Source organism: Arvicanthis niloticus, chromosome 7 (genome assembly GCF_011762505.2).
Source record: "Arvicanthis niloticus isolate mArvNil1 chromosome 7, mArvNil1.pat.X, whole genome shotgun sequence".
NCBI classification, from domain to species: Eukaryota; Metazoa; Chordata; class Mammalia; order Rodentia; family Muridae; genus Arvicanthis; species Arvicanthis niloticus.
The window spans coordinates 33,604,750-33,630,659 of record NC_047664.1 but is presented as its reverse complement, the minus strand read 5'-3'; the positions used below and the strand labels follow the sequence as shown (position 1 = coordinate 33,630,659).

General features: G+C 47.2%; 2 protein-coding genes across 2 annotated transcripts; one reads left to right on the top strand and one right to left on the bottom strand.

Annotated features, from left to right (window-relative positions):
- The first annotated feature begins 6,947 nt into the window (after positions 1–6,947).
- Positions 6,948–11,556, top strand: Igfbp1 (insulin like growth factor binding protein 1). The gene is made up of 4 exons (XM_034509431.2): positions 6,948–7,503; positions 8,846–9,030; positions 9,877–10,005; positions 10,903–11,556. Exons 1-4 carry the CDS (start codon positions 7,131–7,133, stop codon positions 11,032–11,034), a joined length of 819 nt encoding a protein of 272 aa, XP_034365322.1. The 5' UTR covers positions 6,948–7,130; the 3' UTR covers positions 11,035–11,556.
- A 3,605-nt stretch (positions 11,557–15,161) lies between these two features.
- Positions 15,162–23,075, bottom strand: Igfbp3 (insulin like growth factor binding protein 3). Its single transcript, XM_034509444.2, has 5 exons — positions 22,516–23,075; positions 19,158–19,384; positions 18,582–18,701; positions 17,487–17,627; positions 15,162–16,583 (listed from the first exon to the last, which is right to left on the bottom strand). The coding sequence occupies exons 1-4, from the start codon at positions 22,919–22,921 to the stop codon at positions 17,502–17,504; spliced, it is 879 nt and encodes a 292-aa protein (XP_034365335.1). The 5' UTR covers positions 22,922–23,075; the 3' UTR covers positions 15,162–16,583; positions 17,487–17,501.
- Between the last annotated feature and the right edge of the window lie 2,835 nt (positions 23,076–25,910).

Here is a 25,910-nt window from a genome sequence, read left to right as displayed (position 1 = left end):
ATGGATGTAAGAAGCAGGTCAAAATAGTCAAGCACACCAGCAGGGTAGAACTGGAGGTACCTGGGCAGAGCAGAAGACAGAAGTTGGAGGTAAAAGAAGCCCACCTGTGCAGACCACCCAGGGTGGGGCCTGCAGTCTCGCAGGGAATGAGAAGATGTGGTGACTTTCTCTGAGACCCATTCAAACTAGGAGCCAGTCTGGGAAAGAAAATACTGACCCAGCCTACCTACTGAAGCTACCCTGTTTTCCAGAAGGTGAGGATGTCCTTTAAGGGTTTAATAGTTTTCTACCACAAAGGTTGATATATATATATTTGTGTGTGTGTGTGTATGATATATATCATATATATGTGTATATATATACCATATATATATATATATATATATATATATATCAAGGGAAAATTGAAGAATGCCAAGTAATGTGTTCACGGTCATACAGATGTTAAGGACCCAGCCTAGACCTCACATCAGAGTTCTCAGTCAAGCACAAGGCTTAACATACCAGGCTGTCAAAGGACCCTCATATCTCAACTTTAACAGTCTTTCAGCTTCTGGTCCCATGGCTTCTTTCTTAAAAATGCAATTAACATATTAAATAACACTATAATCAAATCCTTTGACATGGTTTAAACAGAATTTAAATGTATACTTTTAAAAAGTAGTCAATATGACCAACGTGCTCAGAGACTAGCCATATATAATTGCATCAATGGCTGATGGGGTTAAAAAACAATCCTGACCTTTGCACCCACTGCCTGGAAGGGGTAACATGCCCTGGATTCTCTGGGGACACACAAATGGTTCTAGCTATTTCAATATCAAGAAAGTTGAAGTCACATAACACCTCAAAAAGAGAAAAACTATGATGTGTTTGAAACTAGAAACAAATAGCTTTGCGTCCTTCTCCTTTTCTCTCTCAGGGCCACGTGTCCTTCTGCCTGCACTCTGTCCTTCCTCATCCCTCTCTGAGTCTCTGTTATACATTTTTAGAATTCACTTCCACTCAGACCCATTTAATATAGACAAGAACACACCATAGGATCCTCATCCTGGGAGGGCATGCTATCCCCTCTCAAACCCAGCTGGAGCCATTGTTGGATGTTTTTTCTTACCAAATGCATCTATTATCCCTCCACACTCCACTTCTCCTCCCCTACAGGGGTTGGTTTGAGTGTGGATGGGATCAGAGGGCTTTGTGAGCTGTTGGCTCCAAATGTGCACATGTGTCAGAACCCTTGTTAAACTCATCTTAAAACAGAGTGACAGACACATCCCCGGAAATCAGGCTTTGGGGTTTGGCCTTGATATTCAGCTCTTGGTAGTTTTATACTGTCTAGATCTCCATACATTACAGATGTGAGCAAGTAGGGGTGTCTGCCCCAGGAAGAAGAAGATGAGTGACAATGTTTGTATACTTTCTTGTGCCTGACACTTAATATCTGCCCTCTCAAACTGATCTCAATACACCCCTCACATACACTGGGGAGGGGGTTGACTTTGCTGTCAATGTTGAGATTAAAGCTGAGGTCTTTTGACAAGGTCCCTGGACACTGGCCCTGGCCTGTTCCTCTCACTGCGTTAGAACCCAGGCTGGTCACATGCTTAGGGAGCATAGGCATAAACTGTCTATCCTCCCCCATTTTTTGCAGTCTGTAGAGTGGTGCCTTTCATCTGCCCAGGAGATAGGGCAGCAGGCCAGGCCTTTGCATGGACTTACATCATTCCCATGTTGATCATGGACTGTGGGCAGAACATCCTTTTGTGTTTTGCCTCAGGTTCAAAACAACCTCCCTTCTGAGGTTTCCCCTGGATTGCAGCACTTTTCCACCTTTGAAAGCTCCCCTTCGCCCTTGACTCTTGTATCATTTTTCCAGAGCCCAGATTGCCTAACTCTGGAGCTGCCTGTGGGTAAGCAGCACTCTGCATGAGGGCAGGACTGGGAACAGTGTGTGATGATGGAAGATCTCCTGGGCTTTCATCATCCTCAGGCCCCACAGCTTCTGGCCATGGCAGCTGAGGGAACCTGCAGGCAGCCCAGGGCGCTACGGACTCACATTTACTCAGCAGCCACTTTCCCAAGCATCCCTTCATCTCCTTACAGCCTTGGTTATGCAGCACACTGGGTGAGGAAATCCGAGGTGAAAATGCAGACTGCTGCTCCTGTGTGACCCCCTTCTTCTGGTGCTAATAAAACTGTCAGAGATGAGGTCTTCATATGTGATATTCACCGGCATTGTAGAAGTTGTCAAAACAAAAAGGCAGAGGTGTGAAGAATTACTGAGTGAGATGCTGAGTGTGGCCTTTCCCACAGCTCCCTCTGGAGTGCAGACTAGGATTGCCATGAGAAGCCTTTCCCTAATACCTTTCTTCCATGACACTGAATTTACAGTGGAGCAGAAGAGAGGGCCTGGGTGTACAGGAAATACACAGGCTTTGATTTAAGTAAAGTAGGGCCTCACCTTCAGTGCTCACACTGAGACCTGCAGCATCTAGGCATCTCCCTTCCCTCGGCTCTGGCTGTGTGTAATAAGCATCTACAAGACATTGGGTGGGCGGGGTGGCACATGCCAGTAATCACAATACTTGGGAAGTAGAGGCAGGAGGATCACGAGCTTGAGGCCAGTGTTGGCTATATAGTAAGTTCAAGGGCAGCCTGGACAATTAGAGACCCTGACCCAGCAAAACAAAACAACAAAATTCCACCAAACCAAACCAAACCAAACCTAACCAAACCAAACCAAACCAAACCAAACCAAACCAAACCAAACCAAACACATTGATTACAGGACACACGTCATGTCCCTTCCTGGTGATGACTCCAAGTGTTTCAGCACCTCAAGGCTTTCCCATGGTCAGCACACTTAGACCCCTGAGTACTCTATGCTTGCAGGTAAAGAGCATTGCTGGCTATGCTCAGGGCACATTGAGCAACTTGGTGGGTTTTCTCATCTGCTATCACTGCTCTGTCCTGTCATTCCAACCTTCGCTGCTTGGAGGATCTCACTCTCCCTCCAAGACCATTTGAGGGATCACCCTTTCCTAGAGGTTCCCAAATGCTCTGGATGTTCTTTTCTTTCCTGTCAAGGGCAGCATGGGGTGGATTTATGAGCCCTCCGTAGACTGCCTGCTTGCTGGGTCATGAGCATGTGATTGCGACTCTGTTTGGGGCATCTGTTTACCTCTCTTTTTTACACCTGGTTCTATCTCCCTCACCCAGAAGACAGCTCCTCTCTGCTCCACTGTGGATCGAGGAAAAGCACACAGACAGAAACTGCTAAGAAGCTGGGAGGAAGGGTCATCTGCCACACGGGGGAAGCCATAGGAGTCTTGGAAGACAGCTTTAGGGGAGACTAATCTCTGTGGACAAAGACATAAAGTTCCAGGGGCAATGGACATTCTGGTGTGAAAGTGGAACTGAGTTGTTTGCAGTGAAGGGGTAAGGAGGGCATCTCAGGTTCAGGATTAGAGATGGGCAAGAGAGGGAGCTGAGTCAAGCTGTGACTCAGGAGAAGGATCAGTCACCACACCCCACACAGCGTAGACCAATGAACTGTCTGTCTACACAGGCCTGGGGCTGAGGTGGGGAGCTGGCTCCATTTGTGTTGACAGAGTGTTGGGAATCAAAGAGGAATTTGGTGGCTGTTTGGTTTGTGTGACTATGAGATAAGCAATGGAAACATTGGGAAATCGATCTTTGGAAAGGAGGAAGGACCACTATGTGCAGGAGAGGGAGGAATCAGGGAAGGGATGACCGGATGAGCACTGGGCAAGGGTACACCACAGTAAACTATTTGGGGCCCTGGCTACTGCCTGGCACAGAGTCCCAAATACTTGTCCCTGTTGTGCCTTTCCTGTGTTTCAATAAGGAAACATTTCAAGTGCTGAGAGCAATTACAAGTTGAGGAAGTCAAAGGGAAACTTCAGAGCTCAAATTGCACTTCCCAGCAATAAAATTACTCAGGAACTTAGAGTCAAGGTACTTGTTTCAAATAGCTTCCAGTTAAATGTTAGGGGCTGGAAAGATGGCACACTGTTCTTGCAGAGGACCTGGATTCAGTTCCTAGCACTCTTGTCGGGTGGCTCACAACCACCTGGAACTCCAGCTACAGGGAGACCTAACACCTTCTGCTGGTCACCAAGGCCACCTGCACTCACATGCACACAAACCCCTCTCCCATACAGATAATCAAAAGTAAACTCTTAAAAATGGAATGTTTATTTAAAGTAAAAATGTTTAAAAATGGAAACCAGTTGATCAATTCCTTAACAAGTTACTGAATTTGGGGCACTCCTGTCAGAAAAAAAAAAAAAAAAAAAAAAAAAAAAAAAAAAAAAAAAAAAAAAAAAAAAAACGTGGCATAGCTGGGCATGATAATCCAAGAAGCTGAGGTAGGCGGATTGCTATGTGTTTGAGTCTAGTCTAGACTGTTCAGTGAGACCTGTTTCAAACAAACAAACAAGAAAAAACAACAAACAAATAAAAGTAATCAGAAACATACTCATGAGACCATGAGTATCTGGGAGCAGCTTTGTCACCTGACCTTACTCCAGCTGCTATGGCAGATGCTGCTCCAGCTGCCCTTTTACGGAAACTTTCCAAGTTGAGTAAAATCTGGTTTTGCCAAGTCCAGTCACTTTCATGAGGCCAGAGAACTAGAGAATGGGCATTGGGGGAATTCTATATTCCTTTTTTTTTCAGGCCTGGAGAATCAAACTCAGGGCCTTGTGCATGTCAGGCAAGTCCTCTGTCCCACATATATATCTGTAGCCCAGTGTGATTATTCTTTTTTATAAGCGCATGATGCAGATCCAGAAGGCTACAGAAAGGGCACAGGAGAAACCAATCTGTTCTCAGGCTCCTGAATCATACCCTCCCCTGGCATTCATCCTGCCTGCTGTTGCCTTGTGTTTTTCTCAAGGTATTCAATACATTTAGAGTCATAGCTGCTTGCACAGCACGTCTCTTACCCTCCTAATGCTTCTTAGTGGGGAGGCTTTTACTTAATTGAAGAATGCCTGAAGAATCTAATAAAGATTCTCTATTAGGAAAGACAGAACTGCTCTGTGAGGCTTCATTACCTGAAAAGCTGAGCTTTTCAGGGACTGCCCCAGGACTTCCTTATCCAGTGTCTGACTGTGGACAGTTGGGCCATGTAGGGGACAGCTTTAGAGTAAGCTCTGTCTGTCTCATCATCTATGGCCACAGGCTTCTGCGGACTTCTGGCCTCAGAGCTTCAGAATCCCTTTCTTTTAACACCCAGCTCCTTCAGCAATGGCCATAGGCAGTACAGTGGCAGCTCCAGAAGCAGAGCCAGTACAAGTCCCCTATCCCTCTCTGGAGACAAGAGGGGTGCTTCTGTGCTCAGATGTGAATGGTCAGCCTGCACTTGCTGCCTTTTGCTTTGTGATGAAGCTGAGTTCCTGAGTTCTCTAACCCTATAGGGACTCTTCCTCAGCTTTTTACCTGACATAGTCTACCTCCCCGCCCCTATTCCTCAACTCCCATCCCATGCGTTCTCACTCCTGGCAAGTGTGCTGCTCACTGTGGCCCACTGGCCCATGTCTCTGATCCTTGGCATTGTATTCTTTATCTGTTAGGGCTTTTTCTGTACCTCAAATTAAAATACCAGTCAGTCACCATTAACACACCCCCTCTATAGTTGGCACCTATACTGGTTTCTTTGAGTGAGAGAACAAATGTTGGTAGGCGATGCACTGGTACACACGTGTTTAACGTGCTTCAGTCAAATCACCCAGAAAGCCATTCCCCAAGGCTCAACTACAGGGTGCAGAGACAAACTGCTGGGTCACGGGGATATGAGTTTTTTTTTTTTTTTTTTTTTTTTCAGGGTGTTCCAGGGCAGTCTCTGTGGCCTTGACCTAAAATTTCCTGCAACCTTTGTTTTCAAGAGGCAAAGACAGGGGCTAAAGTTGAGACCTCCAAGGCTCCAGGTCTGAAATGCCATGTTTAAAGACATGGAGGGGCTAGATAGGCATGCGCCACTGTGATACAGTACAGTTTTCAGGGTTCCACCCCATTCCAAACCAATACCACAAAGGGTAAGACAAGAGGCTCCAAGCTGTTGCTAGGGGTTGGTTGCTCTGAGCTAGCACCCAGGTCAGGAGGTAGACATGAAGGTGGGTGGGAGACAAAATCTAGACCTGGGAGATATAGAAGATATTCATAGGGGGGGGTGTTCTCTGATCAGTTTTCTCTGGGAAGTTTTGGGGGGAGATTCCAGGGTAAGTACCATTTCTGATTGTCCTTAGATATTTCTGAAGTTTTCTTTGAGATATAAAAGACTGAAAAGTGATGCAGAGAAACCTATCAGAATTGATCATTAATTACCATCTCAATTAAACTAGACTGTTAGACTGTCAGGAACAGCTTGGGTCTGGAGGTATAGGCCAGGTCCCTGAGGCCTTGGATCTGTCTCCTCTTTGAAGATACAATTGTTCTTTTGGAATTACAGCTAAGAGGTGAACTATGGATTTCTTCCCTTGATGACTGGAGACTTCTTGGGGAGGAGGAAGAAACAACTGTGGGTATTGTCACAGAGAACCCCATTTCTTCCCCTCCCTTTGGGGCCTAAAGCCTTCTTGGTCTAATCTGTTCTTTCTTTTTCTTAGTCCCTTAGGTTTTCCTTGAGTTCAGTTGAAGAGCCTGGCCAGCTAGGTCTTTGATTTCCTCCCTGAACAAAAACAAGTGCCCTCCCCCACCTGACTACCAGCTTGATGTTAGAATTGGACTTTAGCTCTTGTTCCAATCCATCACAACAGGACAAACATAGTAGGAAACCTGATCCCTTTACCTCCTTCCACCCACGGTTTGTGCAGAGCTCACAAGCAAAACAAACTTATTTTGAACACTGGGATCCTAGCACGCTGCCCTGACAATCATTAACCTGTGCCGCCGAGCCAGCCCTTCATAAGGCTCTAGGTACGACCAGCCAGCATGGTCCACTGCCCGCCGAGACACACGCCCAGCGAGCATTGAACACTGAACACGACTATCTACCCAGAGAGCTGTGACCACCATTGCCGCTACTGTCTACTCAGAAAGTCGTGACCACTGAGCCGCTGCTGCCTGCCCAGAGTCTCATCCACTGTCTGCTCCGCCTGGTTGCGATGCCTGAGTTCCTAACTGCTGTTTCTTGGCCGTTCCTGATCCTCCTGTCCTTCCAGGTTGGCGTGGCTGCTGGAGCCCCCCAGCCATGGCACTGTGCTCCCTGCACTGCTGAGAGGCTGGGACTCTGTCCTCCCGTGCCTGCTTCGTGCCCCGAGATTTCTCGGCCTGCAGGCTGTGGCTGCTGCCCGACATGTGCCTTGCCACTGGGCGCTGCCTGTGGTGTGGCCACTGCACGCTGCGCCCAGGGACTCAGCTGCCGTGCGCTGCCAGGAGAACCTCGTCCCCTGCATGCTCTCACCCGTGGTCAGGGAGCCTGTGTACAAGAACCTGCCGCACCTGCCACGAGCACCTTGTCCAGCTCCCAGCATGAAGGTACTGCAGCCCCTGTCTGCCTCTAGATCCTTGGTTGGGACACACATGCTTCCTAAGCCAGCAGAGGCCTATCCAGAACCTATAGCAGATAGGACAAAGGCACTCCCGGCCCACTATGAGCTTTCACCCTTAATAGTCAAAGAAGTCTCTCAGTGAGAGCCATCATTGTGCGGTTTGGGGGAGAAACATCCGGGAAGGGGTGGTCCAAGCACCCAGTGCAGGCTGGATCGTTGGGAAGAAAGTTCACAGACTAAGTATCCTGCTTGGTCTTTCAGTGGGGGTGGAGGGAGCTATGGGGCTACCAGGTGGGTGGGGTGCTGGCCCAAGCACCTCACATCTCCTTCTGTGGGTCCTGCCCTTGGCAGTTCCAGTGGCTGGAGAGTCCAGGAAGGTTTAGGATGGGAACCCTCCTGCTGCCCCCAGGAGGTTTGCAATGTCCTTTGTAGCATATATCCTGCTGCTCAGTATGTGCCTCCCAGATGTTTACAGAACATAATGTGAAAATTTAGGCCCAAACCTTCACTTCCATTCATTGCTATAGACAAACAATGTTTGATGTGTATGTTGCCTGCTAGGAGTCTGACAATCAGGCTCTTTCCTGAATTTAAGCACTGGTTTGTTTGTAGTAGGAAGCTTGGGGAATGCCTCTTCCTCTGCTCCAGCCCCTATCTCCCCATCTGGGCTGCGTGCACGTCCTGTATGGGCGTGGAGGAGCCTCACAGTTCTATATTCTGATGGGAAGCTGCACTGCAAGCATCTGGCCCTTTTGAGTAAATAAAATTAGTGCTACCTCAATGGTCCTTAGAGACTGGCTTCCCCCTGAGTTGGGGTGGGCCTTCTCTGGTGATATCTGATAACGTCCCCCTCTGTGAGGGGCTGCACAAGAGGTGGCTTGGTGTGTAGGAAAGCAAGGCTCCCGGAGAAGAGGAGGTTGGTGATCTAGGTGGGGAAGGTTACATTTTAGACCTTGCTTCTAACTAAACTATACCTGTTACTGGTGCTGGGAAGGGGTTCTTACTAGATTCTTTTTGTGGGGTGGAAAGAAGAACAAAGAGGCCAAATCTCACTACAAAATAGGCTCAAACCTTGACCTTAGTCCTTGGCTTCTTCAGAGTTCTATCCTGCTCCACTCCCTCTGCCACAGGCCTCTCTTGCCTCATCTCGAAATATACTATTTTCCCAGAAAAGAATCAGTATTGCTATTTGGTCATAATTGTTCCCAAAGAACCATTAGTGAAAAAAAAAAAATCTGATTTCACCTGACCATTATAGGGCGAGGAGTGAGTGGGCATAGGAGTGACACCTCCAGGGGGCTCATGCATCTGTGGGGCTTGCTTTTCAGAGGCAAAGGCTGCTGTAGCCTCCGAGGATGAGCTTACTGAGAGCCCAGAGATGACGGAGGAGCAGCTGCTGGACAGCTTCCACCTGATGGCCCCATCCCGTGAGGACCAGCCCATCCTGTGGAACGCCATTAGCACCTATAGCAGCATGAGGGCCCGGGAGATCGCCGACCTCAAGAAATGGAGGGTGAGCCCCTGCACTCAGACCTTCAGGTTTATCTATCTATGTGAAGAAGTCAGACTAGACAATGTCTAAAGGGCACCGAGCATGAGGCTGAGCACAGGATATAACTACCCCATCTCTGATGTATTTTTACCTCCTTAAAAATATGGCAAAATACACAGAGCATAAGATAGGCCATCTTTAGTCAAGGTTACTTTGTCACTGATTACATTCAGCAATTGTTGCCACTATCCAGCAAGAACTTCTCTAGTTTACTGGCTGGTTTTCAATTTGACCACTTGGGGGCGACAGAGAACGAAAGGTGGAGAGAGACTACACCACATTGAAGAAATACACCCAAATGGAGTAAAAGAATAAACATTGTTAGGGACACTTCAGAATTTCATCTGGAAGTTATCCAAATGAGTGCCTTGCTCCACAATCAATATGACATATGTCAATTGCAAGGACGGCTGTTTGGAAATCTAGGTATTTCTGATGCTAAATTCCACATACAGAGACTGAGCCCACTGTCTTTTCTACTAGAGTTCAGGTGTTCAAATTATTCAGCAGATAGCCACAGTCAGAAAGCATTTTATATCATTGGCCAGTCTCTTGCCACGATGTTGTTAAGCCATGAGGGAGAATGAGAGAGTCCCTGTCCTTTATCCACATAGCCAGAGCCTGAGACCAACCTGTCCTGCACACAGATGGGAGACAAGGCCTGGAGAAGGCAGGCATATTGTTTGACTCACAGCCCTAGAATACCATGACTACATGGTAGGGCTACCCCCGTTTTGTCTCAGTCATGGTCTAAAATGATAATTTCCTGTCTTTTGTACCCATGCTAATATAAAATTATCCTTTTAGGAGCCCTGCCAACGAGAACTCTATAAAGTGCTAGAGCGATTAGCTGCAGCTCAACAGAGAGCGGGAGATGAAATCTACAAATTTTATCTGCCAAACTGCAACAAGAATGGATTTTATCACAGCAAACAGGTAGGTGGCTTTGCTCTTGTGTGCTCTCATGGGCTAGCTCTGCTCATCCAGATCCTTGTAAAACTTCATGATTTTTTTAAAAGTCAAATGATTCATAGGCCCCCCCCAATACATATCAGAGTCGCTTTCCTAGGTGAGATCCAGCCCTGCAGCAGTTGGGAGAAGCTAGTCCTGAGAAAGAGGTAGTGTGACGGGACGAGGAGCACTTCAGCCAGTAGGGAGAACCAAGCATTAGTGTGGTGAACAAGAAGCATTTCAGCCAGTAGAGACCAGGCACTAACATGATCAGTGAGGAGCACTTCAGTGAGCAGGGAGGAGTAGGCATCAGTACCTCCCCTCAGATCAGCAGAGATGTGCTCCTTATGCTGACATTCAGATTTCAGTTTCTTGCAACTAGAGGAAAGGAACACAGTCAGTGTAGAAGACAGATGCCTCACTTTCTTCCCACAGATAAAAACAAACTCGGGAGTAAAATGCACTATTGGGCTTTGTGCTATGTCTAGTAATAAATAAGATCAAAGAAGTCTAGGCTTAATTTCGACGAAACTTTAGGACTCAGGGAAGTGCATTCTGGGAGTTCATTGAGGAAAAACTGAGGGCCAGGCCTAGCTATGTGATAAAGGTGGCTATTCAATGAGACCTATTGCTGGGATCCTTTGCCAGCAAAGGCCATGAAGCAGATAATTGTCGAAACACTATATCACTAAGTAGATGTATGAGGTCATTATCACATGAGCCACACAGCCAGTGTCTCCATTTTGTTATGACAACCAGAAGGGCACCGGCATTGCTGAGTCTTAGCCAGTGGGTAGCTGTGCAGTGCTTGGCCTCAGTCAGGGACAGGATGGCCAGAGGTCTCACCTCCTGCTGCTCTTGACCTTGGTCCTGTGTTTGCAGTGCGAGACATCCCTGGATGGAGAAGCTGGGCTTTGCTGGTGTGTCTACCCATGGAGCGGGAAGAAGATTCCTGGGTCTTTGGAGACCAGAGGGGACCCCAACTGCCATCAGTATTTTAATGTACACAACTGAAAAGAGTTCTTTTCTTTCTCCATGTTCACACAAAATATTTAAGTATATAGTATATTTATACTCTGGAGCACACCATTTTATATATGTGTATATGTATATATCCAGGAACTAGTTTTTATACTCCACATAACTGCTTGATATATGAAGCTGGCTTGTATTTATTCACTGTAAGTTTATTTTTTTTTCTACACAGTTCTTGTGCTATATTAATTTATATAACATGAAGCTCTTCTCATGTCTGTTACTGTATCTCAGCTCTTCCAAAGTTCTGCTTTGAAAGGGCAGAGTGATAACTGCCCAGACCATGCACAAGATAGTCTGAGGTAGGGAGCTTTCAGTGGGTTAAGGGAGGGAAGTTAGCCCATGCTCGGGGAGATTTCCTCATCGTATCCCACAGATCTGTGTCTGATGCACCTTTGCTAGGAAGGTTCCAGTGCTGATTGTGTAATCAAAGCTAAACATGGAAAGCTGCATCCGATACATTGTTAAACACACATCTGGAATAAATATTCTACCTGGAAATACTTCGTCCCTGTGCAATTCCAGCTTCGTCTTTCTTTCCTCAGTCCGTTTGTCTTTCTCCCTCACCTGACTCCCAGTCTGTGCTTTGGGGACAGATGGTGCAATAGATAGTGCTTGTTTGTTTACAGAACATCTTGCTCTGACAGTCTGTGACTTCATAGCCCCATTTCCAAGCACTATCAGGCCTCTGTTTGGGCCAGACTAGAGATCTCCTTCCCCTTGGCCCATTTCCCTTTCTTCCCAGGGCCTTCAGCCTCTCCACTCCGTAACACTCCTCAACTTATTAATAGGCCCAGGTTTCCTCTAGCTGAAGTACACATTCAGGGGAGTAGTCACTGGATTGTTTTGCTTTTGAGATAGGATCTTACTCTGTAGCCCAGGCTGATCTAGACGTCACAGCAACTCCCCTGCTTCAGACTCCCAAGTGCTCAGGGCCACCATGTCCAGCTGTTGAACTGCTTTTTTTTTTTTTTTTTCCTCTGGCTTTCTTGCCCTCTTTGAGTCACCACCCACCTTCGCCCCAGCTGGTTAGGAGCACATGGTCCTCCCCTCTAGTTTGCAGAGCAGAGTCCTGGCCACAGCTGTCGTCTCTTCTCCTTACATTGCCTGTTTCCCGAAACTGACCCAGGATGCTTTTCTTGCCTGGTGCTTTACCCTCACTGCCCCCTTGCTGGCTCTTCCTGGCCTCTCACTCCCTGTCTTTCTCCATAGCATTTGGTCCATCCCCGAGTATCCCACGCAGGCTGCCTGCAGCCATGCTGACTGATGTCTGATGGGGAAGCTGAAACCTCGGCTCCCTGATGGCTGCTTCCCCAGATGCCATAGCTACTTCTGTCATCTGAGTAGAACATCCTGGTCAGTGGTATACCTGCAGCCTGGCCTTTCTCTGGAGCGTCCAACTCCTTATCTAAACCCCAATCTATGGCTGCTCTCCTCTGTAGAACCCAGTGGTCAGACTCCTTATTAAAGTATAGCACCCATCTATTTATGATAAAGACAAGGGTCTGGGCCCTAGAAACCCTCAAATGCTTCTGGTGACTTAAATCGAGCAGAATTTGTGGCAGGACTAGAGCAAGGCCCCGCCCCCCCCCCCCCCCCCGGACTGAGTGAAGGAGGAGTTGTGCACCCTTACATATACATTCAGGATTGTGTTTGATTAACAGTTCTCTGGGCACCTCAGGGCTCATCACCTTAAAGTATACTTAATCTCCAAATAAAGTCAAAATTATGACCTTATGGTCATAATTCACAGCCTGATACAACAATCTCATGCTCAACCAAAAACCTTTTCTGGAAAAAGAGGCAAAGCTTTGAGCGATGCTCACTCTTGCCTGGGTGTCGTACAGCTTAAATAGTATGAAGTTAAAACCATTCAAATGCTATCATATAAAGTCACCATACCTCCCTCAGCAATCCTCCTGTCTCTGCTCTTGCCCCACACATTCTGCCTGCATGCGCATGGCCATATCTGGTTCTTGGCAGGGTGCTGTGTTCAGAACTCAGTCCTCATGCCCAAACAGCAAACACTTCACCCACTGAGCCGTCTCCCTGGCTCTCCCCACACCCCCGTGTGCTCCATAAGCGTTCCCGGTCAGCTCTGGTACAATGGAAGCTCTGGAGCTGGTGATTCCTGCTGGAGCTGGCCGTTGTAAACGTGGGCAAACCAGGATGCAGAGAACTTAGTCCCAGCATTTCTATCCCAAATGGATCCTGACTCAGTTTTCTAAAATAGAACCAGTCGGGGCGAGGCACCACCCTAAAGCCATTCTTCCTCACAATGAGGGGTGTTTAAGAGGAGGGTACAGCTTGACCCGCAGGCCTGTTGATCTTGATATCTGGGCATTGTAACTAAGAAACCACTTCACAGGACCCTGTGCTCCTGACCTGAGCTTCCCCACCCTCAGTGTTTAGCAGCAGCCCGCTTTCCTCATGGTAGTTGGATAGATCTCTGTTACCCACCAGGGACTCTCTGCTCTGTTTGTTGACCCAGACACGAGGACCTCAAAAAAGTCATGTGGCAGCCCTACCTTCCAGTTTCGTGAATTCTCCATTGGGTCCCCTGGTAGAATTATTGGAACAAATATCTCTAGGTCAGAGCATAGCATTGTAGAGACAGGAAGGAAACGTGCTGTTTGTAAAAGGCCCAAGTCTTCTTGTCCTCTGTCAGAGGCCACAGGTGTATGCTGGGAGAAGGAAGGCAGTGGTGGGTACTAGCACTCTTGTATCTTTCAAGCCTTGATGGCCACACTAATTTAACCCAAACTGAATTCCCTTTCTCTCTTGGCATTGTGGCACAAACAAAACAAAACAACACAAAACAAAACAAAACAAAACAACACAACACAACCCCCCACCAAACCAAACCAAAAAAAAAAAAAAAAAAAAAAAAACCAAAAAACCAAAAAAAAAACCAAAAAACAAAAAAAAAAAAAAACCCTGATTGCCAATTGAGCTTTGAAGGAGTATTTCACTTTATTTTATTTATTTCTTGGTTAGACAATAAGAAGTTGGTGGGAGAAATTACAGATCAATTAACAGAGACTTGGTAGCCCTTTGAGTTAAAGGGGGTGGGTCTTAGCCAATGAGCAGGAGGCTTATTCATGACTTTCTAGGTCACTTATGGCTCAAACAGGTTTTTCCCAGTCCTACCTAGGAACACTGAAGTTCCCTGAGTCTGTAGGACTGGCCAGGTGGATTTGTCTCTGAAACAGAGTATTGGATAGCAAAGAATGAGTGATTCTCAGGTTTGCAAGGGTCTTTTCTTGGCAACAGCTTTCTATGGTCCCTCTCTGAATACACTATTGTTTTCAATCCTGGAAAATACAATTGTCATATAGTAATCAGAGGCACTTCTCATAGCCTCTGCTTGGCCTGACTGTGAAAGCCTCACTCTTTAGCTCAGGGGAGCAGCTGGTGAGTGTACCTTTTCCAATTATGCAGTCTGGGACTGGCACATAGCCAGCCAACAGACATGAAGCTGACCTAAATCTCAGTTGACTTTACCTGTGGTCCTACTGTGTGGCCCCAGATCTCCAAATACCCACACAAGCAAATGCTGTGACTTCACTCACAGTCACTTCAGATGTCTGTTTGATGACATGGCTCTAAACAGGCAATTGGTTTGATATCATGGTCTGAGAACATATTTTGGCATGGGACTGTTATTCCAAAGCCATAGTGACTGAAGCACTTCCAGCATCCTTTGGGGTTCTCCCCCTTTTCTGGACTCAGCCCATGCCCCTTCTCCAAGCACCAATGGCAGAAAGGCCAGCAATCTCATTCACATTAGTTGCATGGGGAAGCTGCTCTGAAGACCAGGAGCACCAACTGGAAAGGCAAGGACCAGAGTGTCATGGAAACAACCGACTGGCCTGCTTTACCTGTCTAGACCATAATAGCTGCCAATATAACCTACTGCACCTAGATATTCCTCTGCATGTGGCCTGGTGTTGCATGGATGCCAACAAAGGCCATGACACCTGTACCACTGAGATTCTGGAATTAGCTATATCTATTCATGTTCATATTTTTCTATGTCTAGAATACTTTGTCCTCTCTCAATAATCTCTTTAGTGACTCAAGACCCAGAAACAAGACAAAAGGGCTTTTTTTAATGATAAAAACTTTATTTACTATTTATAAATACATTGCAAGACAAACTTTTCAAAAATACATTTTTCCCCAAAAACTTAATTAAAAAAATAAAGAAAAGCTGATAGGCAGGCAGAATGTCTTGAGATTCCCTTGTGCTCTCAAGGAAAGCTCTGTACAGCGCATGTCCACCCCGTGGGATGCAGTACAGTCTCCTCGAACCCTGCGTAGCCAGACCTCTTTGGCCTTGGCCTTGGGGAGAGCAGCCCAGCCTCCAGACACAGGCTTCTTTCCTCGGGCGTGTCTGTGGTTACATCACCTAGCATCTCTAACATTTTATCTAGGATTATCTAGTACAGATTCTATTATAGTTGGGCTATGTCGTATACAATGTTAACAATTAAGAACGTATTTTGTCTGCATATATGCGTGAATTATAAAGTTTTAGAAGGACCCCAAGATCAACAAACAGGTGATTCTCTATGTGTTCTTACCAGGCTCTCCAACAAGCCATTCTTCTTTCCTGTTTAGACAGGAAGATGAAAATAAATCATCTGTTTTTTTGAAAAGCTGCCTCCCCTCAGCCTCACCCCACAGCAAACTTGGAGAGGTTGGACCAGAAAACACTGCTTTTTGAAGTCATCTGAAGAACTAAGTGCACCATTATTTGTGACATCTCTGAACGTGGACTCTGACGTTGCTCCTTCCACTTGGGGGAGTCATCAGGAAGCTGCCTGACAAAGGAAGGTCCTTGTCCTTGTCTTCATGGGCTCCCAGAGTGCCCTAGAACATTCTTAGTCATTTTTAGTGAGAGGCAACACACATTCTCTCCCACAGTTCCCAAGTAGATCAGGCTACTTGCAGATATGGGGCCAGGCCCTTTATCAGAGATGGCACCAAAAGGACCATGAACCTCAGGAGGATGCTTCCAGATGTCCGGATCACTTGGTTACGGGTTTCCCCATTCTCCATAGAGCCTGCACTTATTTACAGGGAATGGAAAGAGGATTTGTCTAGATCAGCCACAGAACCTCTGAAATCAAGAAGGCAGAGGCCAGACGTACTGAAGCCCGCACTGGGTGGGTGAGTTAGGGGAAGATGGCATCCGTTGCCTGGAGTACACAAGTGATTTTCATAGGAAGCAATAGGAAAATTCAAACTGCTTTTTGTTGACTACTGGGAAGTAGGAAGACGATCAAGTTCACTATTTAAACAACCAGAGGCATTTCAGAAATCTGTCTAAACTTTGGTTTTTTTTTTTGTTTGTCTGTTTTTTGTTTTTGTGTATGTGTGTATGTTTGTGTTTTTTGTTTGTTTGTTTTTACTCAGTTCACCACAAAAAAAAGAAAGAAATATAAATCAAGGCTGTAGCCAGCTGATGAGCACGTCATTGCAGTCTTTTGTGCAAAATAAGGCGTATCTGAGCTCCACGATAACTAAAAGGAAGAAGAAAGAAAGAAGAAAAAGAGTTAGACATACGTTGAAATAATGACCCCCCAAATCCAAGGGGCTCCCCCTTTCTCACCCAGCCTCTAAACGCTCAGTGTGGCACTGTCAAAAGGGGGCAGACCTCAGTCTACTCTTTTTCAACAAATCCAGGAACATCATCGAATACATTAAAAAGTGTTATCCACAATTAGAATTATTTTTCCAACTTAGGAGGAAAATATTCTAACTAAAAATGAAATCTCTTTTTTTTCTGTCTATGAAAATTGTCTTGAGAAAGGAAAGCATACTTAATCCTTCTCCATAATTCCTTCATTTATTACAAGAAAAAAAAAGAATGCCAAATATGATTATATTCTCTGAAATGGTGGTTTAGAATATCAAAGTTACATTAGATTTACTAGATTTAAATAATCCCTTTAAAAATCATACTAACCACAAACTAAAGGAATATTCTTATTTTTATTTTTTATTTTATTTTTTACAACAAAGCAAAATCTAGGGAGATCTCTAATTCAGAAACCAAATAGGCCAGGTTCTCTAGGATGAAAACAGTGTGCCCCAGCCCCCAGGACTACTGCAGGTATTTATTTAAAAACCTTCACAGTGCTTGCTTGCATATGAAATAACACATATTTTAAGTCATTTAGAATAAAGCTGAGTGCATTTGAAGCTACGCCGACTCACATCAGTGTTTGTCCTTGAGGGTATGTTTAGGTCAAGGACTTTCTTTTCCCTGAACAATCCCCTTTACCTTCCTCTCTTTGGGCCTGGCTGCAGCTCCGGGGCTCCCTGGGGTGGGTACCTGGTGACCAAAGCTGCTCCTAGCAATTAACCTTGACCTCAACCACTTTCAGAAGGACCTGACCCCTGGGCCTGGACCTTTGGCTTACGTGGCATAGCGGCATCTACTGGCTCTGCACGCTGAGACAATGTACGTCATCTTTCCCCTTGGTGTCATAGCCTGGCAAGGGCTGCCCGTACTTGTCCACACACCAGCAGAAGCCACGCTTTCTGCCTTTGGAAGGGCGGCACTGAGGGAGAGAGAGAGAGAGAGACCGGACATGAATATCATGTGTACTGGCTAGTTTTACATCAACTCAACAGAAGCTAAAGTGATTAGGGAAGAGGAAACCTCAGTTGAGAAAATGTTCCCAGCAGACTGACAAGCTGTCAAGCCTATATGATACATTTCTTGATTGATGACTGATGTTGGGGGAGGGCAGCTCACTATAGAGTGAGTGCTACCCCTTGGCAGGTGGCACTGGTGCTATACAAAAGCAGGCTGAGCAAGCCACAGGGAGCAAACCAGTAAGAGCGCTCCTCCATGACAGTAGTTTCTGCCTTGAGTTCCTGCTCTTTCTTCCAGACTTTCTTCGGTGGTGGACTATGATAGCAAGCTGCTTTTGGTCATAGTATTTTTTTTCACAGCAATAGAGACCCTAACAGACACTGAGGGTAAACTGGTAACCAGGACCCAAAATGGCTCCATAGTGTTCTACTGGGCTATGGCAAAATTCTGATGGCCATGGCTCCTGTAGAGCTACCCATGCGTCAGTGCACACCTGTGCGTGCTGGAACCTCTCTGGGGAAGCTGGAGGGCTTGCTGAGCTTCCTTTGCTTTGTGCTGTGTCAGGGTGGACCTCTCAGACCTTGCACCCAACCTCACCTGGAGTCTCTCTGTAGCGGAAGTGTGCTGAGCTAATTTAATCAGTGGACAGTACAAGAGGCTCAGGCTCCCCGATGAAGACTGCTGTAGAAACACTAGACCATGGGCATGCTGGGGTGAGCACCATTTACTTTTGTCTTCTAGATTCATGTTGTGAACTGCCCAATTAGAAAGCCACCAAGTGACACATACGTGTATCAGAAGTGGGGATGCAGTCAGCAGAGAGCCATGCTGGGTGAGGTTCCTGGAGGTATGTGAAGCTGATTACCCACCAAGCCAATGGAGACAGGGAAGACAACATCCTGGGGAACCCACTCACCTGCTTCTTCTTATAGAACCCCTTCTTGTCACAGTTTGGGATGTGGACACCTCTGGGACTCAGCACATTGAGGAACTTGAGATGATTCAGTGTGTCCTCCATTTCTCTGCGGCAGGGACCCTGGGGACAGAGTCATTGTTTTGACAATCTCACAATGGCCACAGGACCATCCCAAGAGGAATGTGTGATGTGCCTCCCCAAGACATTCTGCTTGGGACCTTCTCACACAAGGCTCCAGGAGGATAATAACCATCACCCCCTGTCTCTTTTGCTCTTTCCAGAGCAGAGAGAGGATCCAAAAGCAATCGAGAATAGGCCAGGAGGCTTTGGAAAACCCAGCGAATAAAATAAAGCCAGCTTGGGGGAAGTCTACTTCTTGATCTGCAGGGCCCATTGTACTTTATACTAGTGCAGTTCAGCTTAAACTGCCCAAGAATCTCTGAATAGAAAGCGCAGCTTGGAAAGAAGCTGCCCACCTATGAACCAGGACCCCTGGGACTTGCTACATGAAGACTGTCTTAGGGTGTTTCCTTCTCCCCTCACCACCACCCCCCAAACAAGAGGAAAAGTTCTCACGTATTCTGTCTCCCGCTTAGACTCGGAGGAGAAGTTCTGGGTGTCTGTGCTCTGAGACTCATAGTCAACTTTGTAGCGCTGGCTGTCCCTAGCGTGGCCTTTTTTGATGACATCCATCTTTGAATGGAGTGGATGGAATTTGGAATCAGTCACTCGGTGTGTGCTGGGAACAACCTGGCTTTCCACACTCCCAGCATTGTGGTCCTCCTCCGACTCACTGGCATTTCCTGGGAAAGAACATGGGGTTAAGGAAACGATTATTACTGACAATGGAATGATAATCTTGTCAGAAGCAGGTTACCCCTAAAAGGCAATGCCATTTAACAATTCTTAGTAAGATAAGAAAAAAAGACAATTGGAAAAGCATCCTAGAATACTACCTGTTGCACTGTGACTGCTTTACTTCAGGAAGCCATCTATTTGAAAGTCACTCTGTCAAGTGCTTTTACTACACAGCTCCAAGTGAAACCAGCTGCTGCTTAAGTCTTTCCATAGATGAGAAAGCAGCAGGTTCCATCTACTACCAGCAGGGGGCAATCATGTACCAGAAAATGCTGCTATGAAGCTGACCAGAAAACATAGGATTCCAAATGTGCTTCAGCCCTGGGCACAATTATTGGGGGTCAGGGGAGGGACAATGTGGGAAAAATATATTTCATTCTCTACCCATTATCAGCAGCACACTGTCCTGGGGATTCTGTCATCCACCTGCTCTGGTTTTATGTTAAATTATCTCACTTCTGGGACCCAGAAGCAGGCATGTTAGAGAGGTTTATTTCTGAGGTGCTTGTGCATCTTTCAACTTCAAGGTTCATGTGGATTCTGTTTCGGGTGGGAGGGGCACCTTCTTGGGTGCACCTTTCCCCCCACCCCCTTCAGCAGTGGAGCACACAGAATACAGATAGCACCAACATATCGCCCACAGCTTAGATCTCTAGGTGCCAAAGTGCATTCATTACCTTGAAGGGGGCAGAGGGAAGGGAGGCAGGAAGAAAAGCCTTCTGGATTTTATAATCCAAGGTGCTGAGGGAGCTGGTCTTAATGGATACTAAGGCTGGAGGGTTAATGGATAAATTGGATCTAAGTATGTGACTAAATTTATGGCTGAACGGGAAGCCAGATTTGCCACTCCATTTGCAGTAAGATTTCCCCCCACCCCCACCCCCAACCCCGTTCCAGGGGGATGCAAGGCCAGATGATTGGTCCCCAACTCCCAACTCTGAACTTGAAAGCTTTAGGTTCAAAGTTCGGGTCGTGGCCACAGAATTCCTTCCCTCCCGAGAAAGGGGCTTTAATAGCTTTCCTAGCATGGAGTTCTAGTTGGGATCTGGTTCTGAATTTATTTTGTCTGGGTGCAAAGTGCAGAGCCCCAGCTGGCCTCTCTTTTTTTATTTTCCTCGCAGGAAATGCCAGGCTGAGGCATCCTGCCCATGAGGAAGATATGGGCCTCTGGCTCTATGCCAGGAGCAGATGCTTCACTCTCTAAAAACTCTCAGAGGGTTGCAGATTCTCTTAGAGAATCCTCTTAGAGGAACTGACCTGAAGGATCCCAGAAGGCCCTCCTTCCCTGGAGCCTCAGTTCCTTACCCACCAAATAGCTCCCTGAAGTTCAGCTGCAAACCCTCAGTGAATTCTGTGCCTTCTCAAGCACAAATTCCTAGGGTCTAGACTAGCACCTGGAAGAAGGTCCATAATTAAATTTGTAGGCTTGGTTTCAATTTGCTATAATCTTTGTGTTTTTTTTTTTTGAAAGTACAGGGACAAAGAAAATGCTAATAAGTAAATGGACATATTTGTATTTATCTTCCAAGAAGCTGAAGTAATTTCTTAAACTTCCTTTTTTTTTCTTTTTGTTCTCCTTAGACCATTGACTAGGAGAGAATTATGGTTCAAGTTAAACAGGGGATTGTGAATTATGTCACTGAACTATAATTTTTTTCCTTCAATGGATATTGAAACCTCTTTTATAAATAAACCTCACATCAATTTGTACTTCAGTGTTCAATGGTGGTTGCCAATAGGGGTCATTAAGGCTTAACTCAAAATGGCAACGTTGGTATTTCTTAAGATTGCTTTTGGTATACCACAGAACTGCACTAGAAGTCAAAGACACACAGGCAAACGGCATGATTTTGCCTTTGTCTGAGTCAGCGAAACAACTGGAGTTGTGCTTTGCCAGGAATCTAATGCTTCTCGGGGATGAACATACCAGGACTTGCCTGTATCCAGGAGTGTAGGTCAGCAGCCACAGAAATCATAAAAGGACTGTCTACACAGCTAGCCCTGGTCCTGGGGCCCCGATCTGCACCATCTGCCAGCCTAGTGGGGGGAAACTGGAGAATTCTAGCCTTCAGATGTTCAGGGCAAGAACTTGACTCACATAACTAAGTGAGACTGGCTCAGAATGCTCGACATTTAGACCAACATCTGCCAAATCCATTTGAATCTGCTTTTTTTTTTTTTTTTTTTTTTCTTTAAAGGAACAACGGATGCCCTTAGAGTGGCTGCCTGCTTGGAGAGATTAACTGTAAAACATTTGCATTTTTCTCAGTGGTGGTGGTGGTGCTGCTGCTGCACCTAGGTCAGATTAGAAAGAGTAACATTCCTGGGTCACATTTCTAGTCTCTGCGTTGGCAGGGAACCAGCTCGGGTCTACATCCCCGGCACCACATGCAGTCTCTGAGCCTGAAGGCACTGTAGAGCATAGGATGCTGCCTGCGGGGCCAAACAGGCTCAAACCCTATTGCAGCTCCCGGCGACGTTACTTTTTGATTTTTAGGTTTCACAATCTCAAAGACACCAGTACTCTTAATTTCATCTCGTTAGCTTTTGGATAAACTGGGACACCATCCTGCTTCGCCAATCAGCCCGAGCAAAGAGTATGTTTCAACACAGGTACTGTTTACAACAGTGTACCCGCCTACAAACACCTTCATGGTTTTGATCCGACCCGGGATTCCTACACTCAGCCTTCCCTGGGATAGACAAGCTGGTTCCCAATTTGTGAGGAATAAAAACCCAGGTTCACAGTTGGGCTACACAGTCCTAAACCCAGGTATCCCCGTTCAGCGAGGAGACTCCAATGACCGGGATCTGTCCAACGGGATACCATCTCTTGGTATCCACTCGTCCTGCCCCGGAAATCTACCTATTTTCAAGGAGAGTATTTTGCAACTTAGAAGAAAGCTGCACTCTGAGAACCAAGCAAGAGGAACGATGGCTTCTGTGATCCTTCTGCCTCCCAGGGTGCATTTCCCTACTAACACCTTCAAGATGAGCTACGCCTGAAGACACACTCCCTGCGACCCTCGCCGGGTCCCAGGGAGTGCGCGTGGCGCACGTGGCAGGGGCAGCTTACCTGCAGCAGGTTGGGAGGGGAGGTAGGCGCTCAGGCTGCCGGCGGCGCTGGCGTTGGCACAGAACCCGCGGCCATTCAGCAGCGCCTTCAGCGGGTACTGCTCGGCGGGTCTCGGCTGGCAGCGGAGGCCGGTGCCACAGCGCTCCGTGTAGACGCCGCACGCGTCGCCTTCGCGCAGCGCGCAAGTCAGGCAGCAGCCGCAGCCGGGCTCTCGCACCAGCTCTGTGCACGCGGGCGCGGTGGGCGGAGGCGCGCACTGGGCCAGCGCACGCGCGTCGCACGGTTCGCAGCGCACTACGGGGCCCGCGCCCACCGCGCCCGCGCCGGCCCGCGCCACTGGCGGTCCGCGGAGCAGAGTGAGGGCGGTGAGCGCAGCCGCCCAGAGCGCGGGGCGCGCGGGATGCATGGCGCCGGGAGGACGGCTCGGTGGAGGGGAGCGGAGTGGAGCACGCGGGATGAGGCGGCGGGATGGGAGCAGCGAGCAAGCAGGTCCTCAGCGCCCAGTCTCCGCTCTAAGCTCGCATCTGGGCAGCCCGGGCTTGCAGGCCGATATATAGAAGCCGGGGTGGCGGAGGACACGCCCCGGAACGGCGCGGGTGGGGGGTGGGCCGGCGCAGGCTCGACTCCGGGGCCCGCGCCTCCCGGCGAAGCGGGATCGAGGACGGGGGCGCGCTGCGCGCGTCTTCACTGGGCACCTGCTCCCTGTGCGCACGCCCTGTACCTTCGTCCCGGGTAAACGGCGGGCGCTCCAGGCTACTTTGTTGTCTCTGGAGTCCCAGCCACTCCAGGGGCTCTGGTCCCCTCTTCCCCCAATGACTCCCAGCCAACTTGATGTCCCCGACCTTACAGCCCCTCCCCCCTGGATGCCTGGCTAAGCTGGCCTTTCCAGGGCTGGTTTATGTCTGGGAAGCTGGCGCGGGCCCATTCAACTCCTGTGTACTTTGCAAAGTTTCTGCACTGTAATTCCTCTTGTAGGGTATGCTGCAGTAGGCATTTCCCAGCGAGAACGGGCAGATCACATTGAGGTCTGGAGAACCTTGATGCTCGAGGTTTAAATCTGCACCACGGGCCACTTGTGTTCCTAGAGTCTCGCACCGCACAACCGCACAGTTGACAGATCCCGGTTCAGAGGATTTGCATTTCAAAGCGATCGGGACTCAAATACTAAAATACTTCGTAGCACTTTCCCAGTTAGCAGAATGGGCAGTGAAGGCATCCCTCCACCCCCTTTCTTTTTAAATTTGAGAAGTTCCATTTGTTCTTGTTTGAGGGATCTTCTTAGCAGATACATCTACGTTAAAATAACTACTGAGATACTGAAGGGGGTGTCACGGAAACATGATTAATAGCCAAGCAGCCCTTAAAATGGACACTGTTCACAACCATTTTTAGTCATCGTTGGACCCCTATACTAACTTCTGATGTGCTCCAGTACAGACTGGAGCTCTTGCTAATCCGCATTCTGAATGCCTCAAAGAGTTGAAATCCAAGCGCAACAGCGCTGTTGTACTGGTCTCTCCAAAGTCTGCACGCTCCTCCTGCTAGTGACCAACAGAGGGCGCTGGTGGTCCAGAATTGAGTTGACAAATTTCGAGGCTTGCTTGCTTGCTTATTTATTTATTTATTTATTTATTTATTTATTTATTTATTTATTTATTTAACAGTTCGTGGATGAGCGGTGGGAACTGGAGAGACCTATTTAGAGGGAGACTTTCCTGGATACCCTTGAATTGTTGTTTACCATAGGGGCTAGAGAGATTGACTTCGGGGAGACCTACGCAATTTTATGCAGGAAGCAAATAAGGACGACCTCCTCCACATATCCCTCCGTCTAGCATGCAGCTTCTGGAGTTGATATTCAGCCACCCCTGTGTCTTTACATCTCCCTGTATCTGTGGCTCTCTTTCCATACGTTTATATCCCCTTTAGAAAATTATGTGTCTTGATTTTAGTTAAAATTAGTTCTCCCTTATTTGGTACTGTACATGAGAATGATAAAATTTGGGCCTTTACAAAGGAAAAAGAGATCCGACATGTGAAGGCCCGGGCTACGTGGTAGCCGGCCAAGGCACAGCACCCCCATTTTTGCATTATCTTTTCCTCATAGTGCTTAGGTTGTGGCTAGGCTTAACACGGTCTACCAGAAGGTGTCCCAGTTATTCCTTCTTTTTTCCTATGGACTAACGCTCAAGAACAGGACCTCCGATTTCATTGGAAAATTGAAAGATAAAAAAGTGTATCCCCTAGGGTTACACTTGTTCTTTAAATAACCACAGAGACCTTGACTCCAAAATTAGAACAAGGTTCAGTATCAAAAGTGCTTCTAGATGTATCGGGCCTTCTCTCTGCTCGATACAATGTTACACACAATACCAGTCTAGCACTTTTACCCGGCTTTATCATGAGGCTAGGAGACTGGGGACGCCTAGAAGAAATGGCTTCTGGGAAAAGATAAATCTGCTTGCTTCTTCCATTCTTCTTTGCAGTTTGAGAAATGGGCGCTTGCTCCACGTGGGACTCCTAGGGGGCGCCAAAGCGCTAGCCCTCCACCGAGTTTACTAGCATCTTAGAGATAACACAGGACAGGTTTCTGTGTTTTGTATTGACGGTCATCTCTGTTATCATGAACTCTTGAGTTGAAATCTTGCACGGGGCAAATACATCCGTGGCACTGACACGAGGGAAATTTTGCTTTAACATTTAACTGTTTTCTTCTGACAAAACTTAAGGATACCTTTTCCTCCCACCCAAATAATTATTTCAAGAAGTATTTGGATGGGAGAAATATGTAATTTTATGTTGACATGCTGGTTAATTATGTCGAACTTCACAACTGTTGTTTGTGGTTATTAATGTAACACATACAGTGGGGAAGATGTGTTCCTCTATGATGGTGTGTGGCATCAACTGTGAATAATGACAGTGGGCAGGAATCTCACCTTTGTCTACCATATTGGTCTTTCCTCTTAGGTTCAGGGCTGGCCAAGCAAGCAGAGAGCCTCAAGTCCTTAGCACTGTGGACAGCAGGCATTAGCTCCAGATATCCCTAGGAATGTTACAGTCATCCCTACTGACCATACTAGCCCTTGGTTAGAAGGTCCAGACTCCCAGGGGCAGGTGATGCTGAAGACCTAGTTTCCAGGACTCAGTGTGACTCAGCCTAAAGCTTGAGAATTCCCTCCAGGGTAAGTAGGTGGTGACAGGGAGCTTCATTTTCCCTCCCTCAGGTCATCTGCTGGGTGAGCCTCCCAGAGTTACGTATTCCAGACTTTACAGGGACCATTAACTGCCATTACCGATAACAGCACTGCAGGTAACTTACCCAAAGAGCACCACTAAGCCATACACAAGCCAGAGGAAATAAACAGAGACCAAGGATCATGTGTTGTATAGCC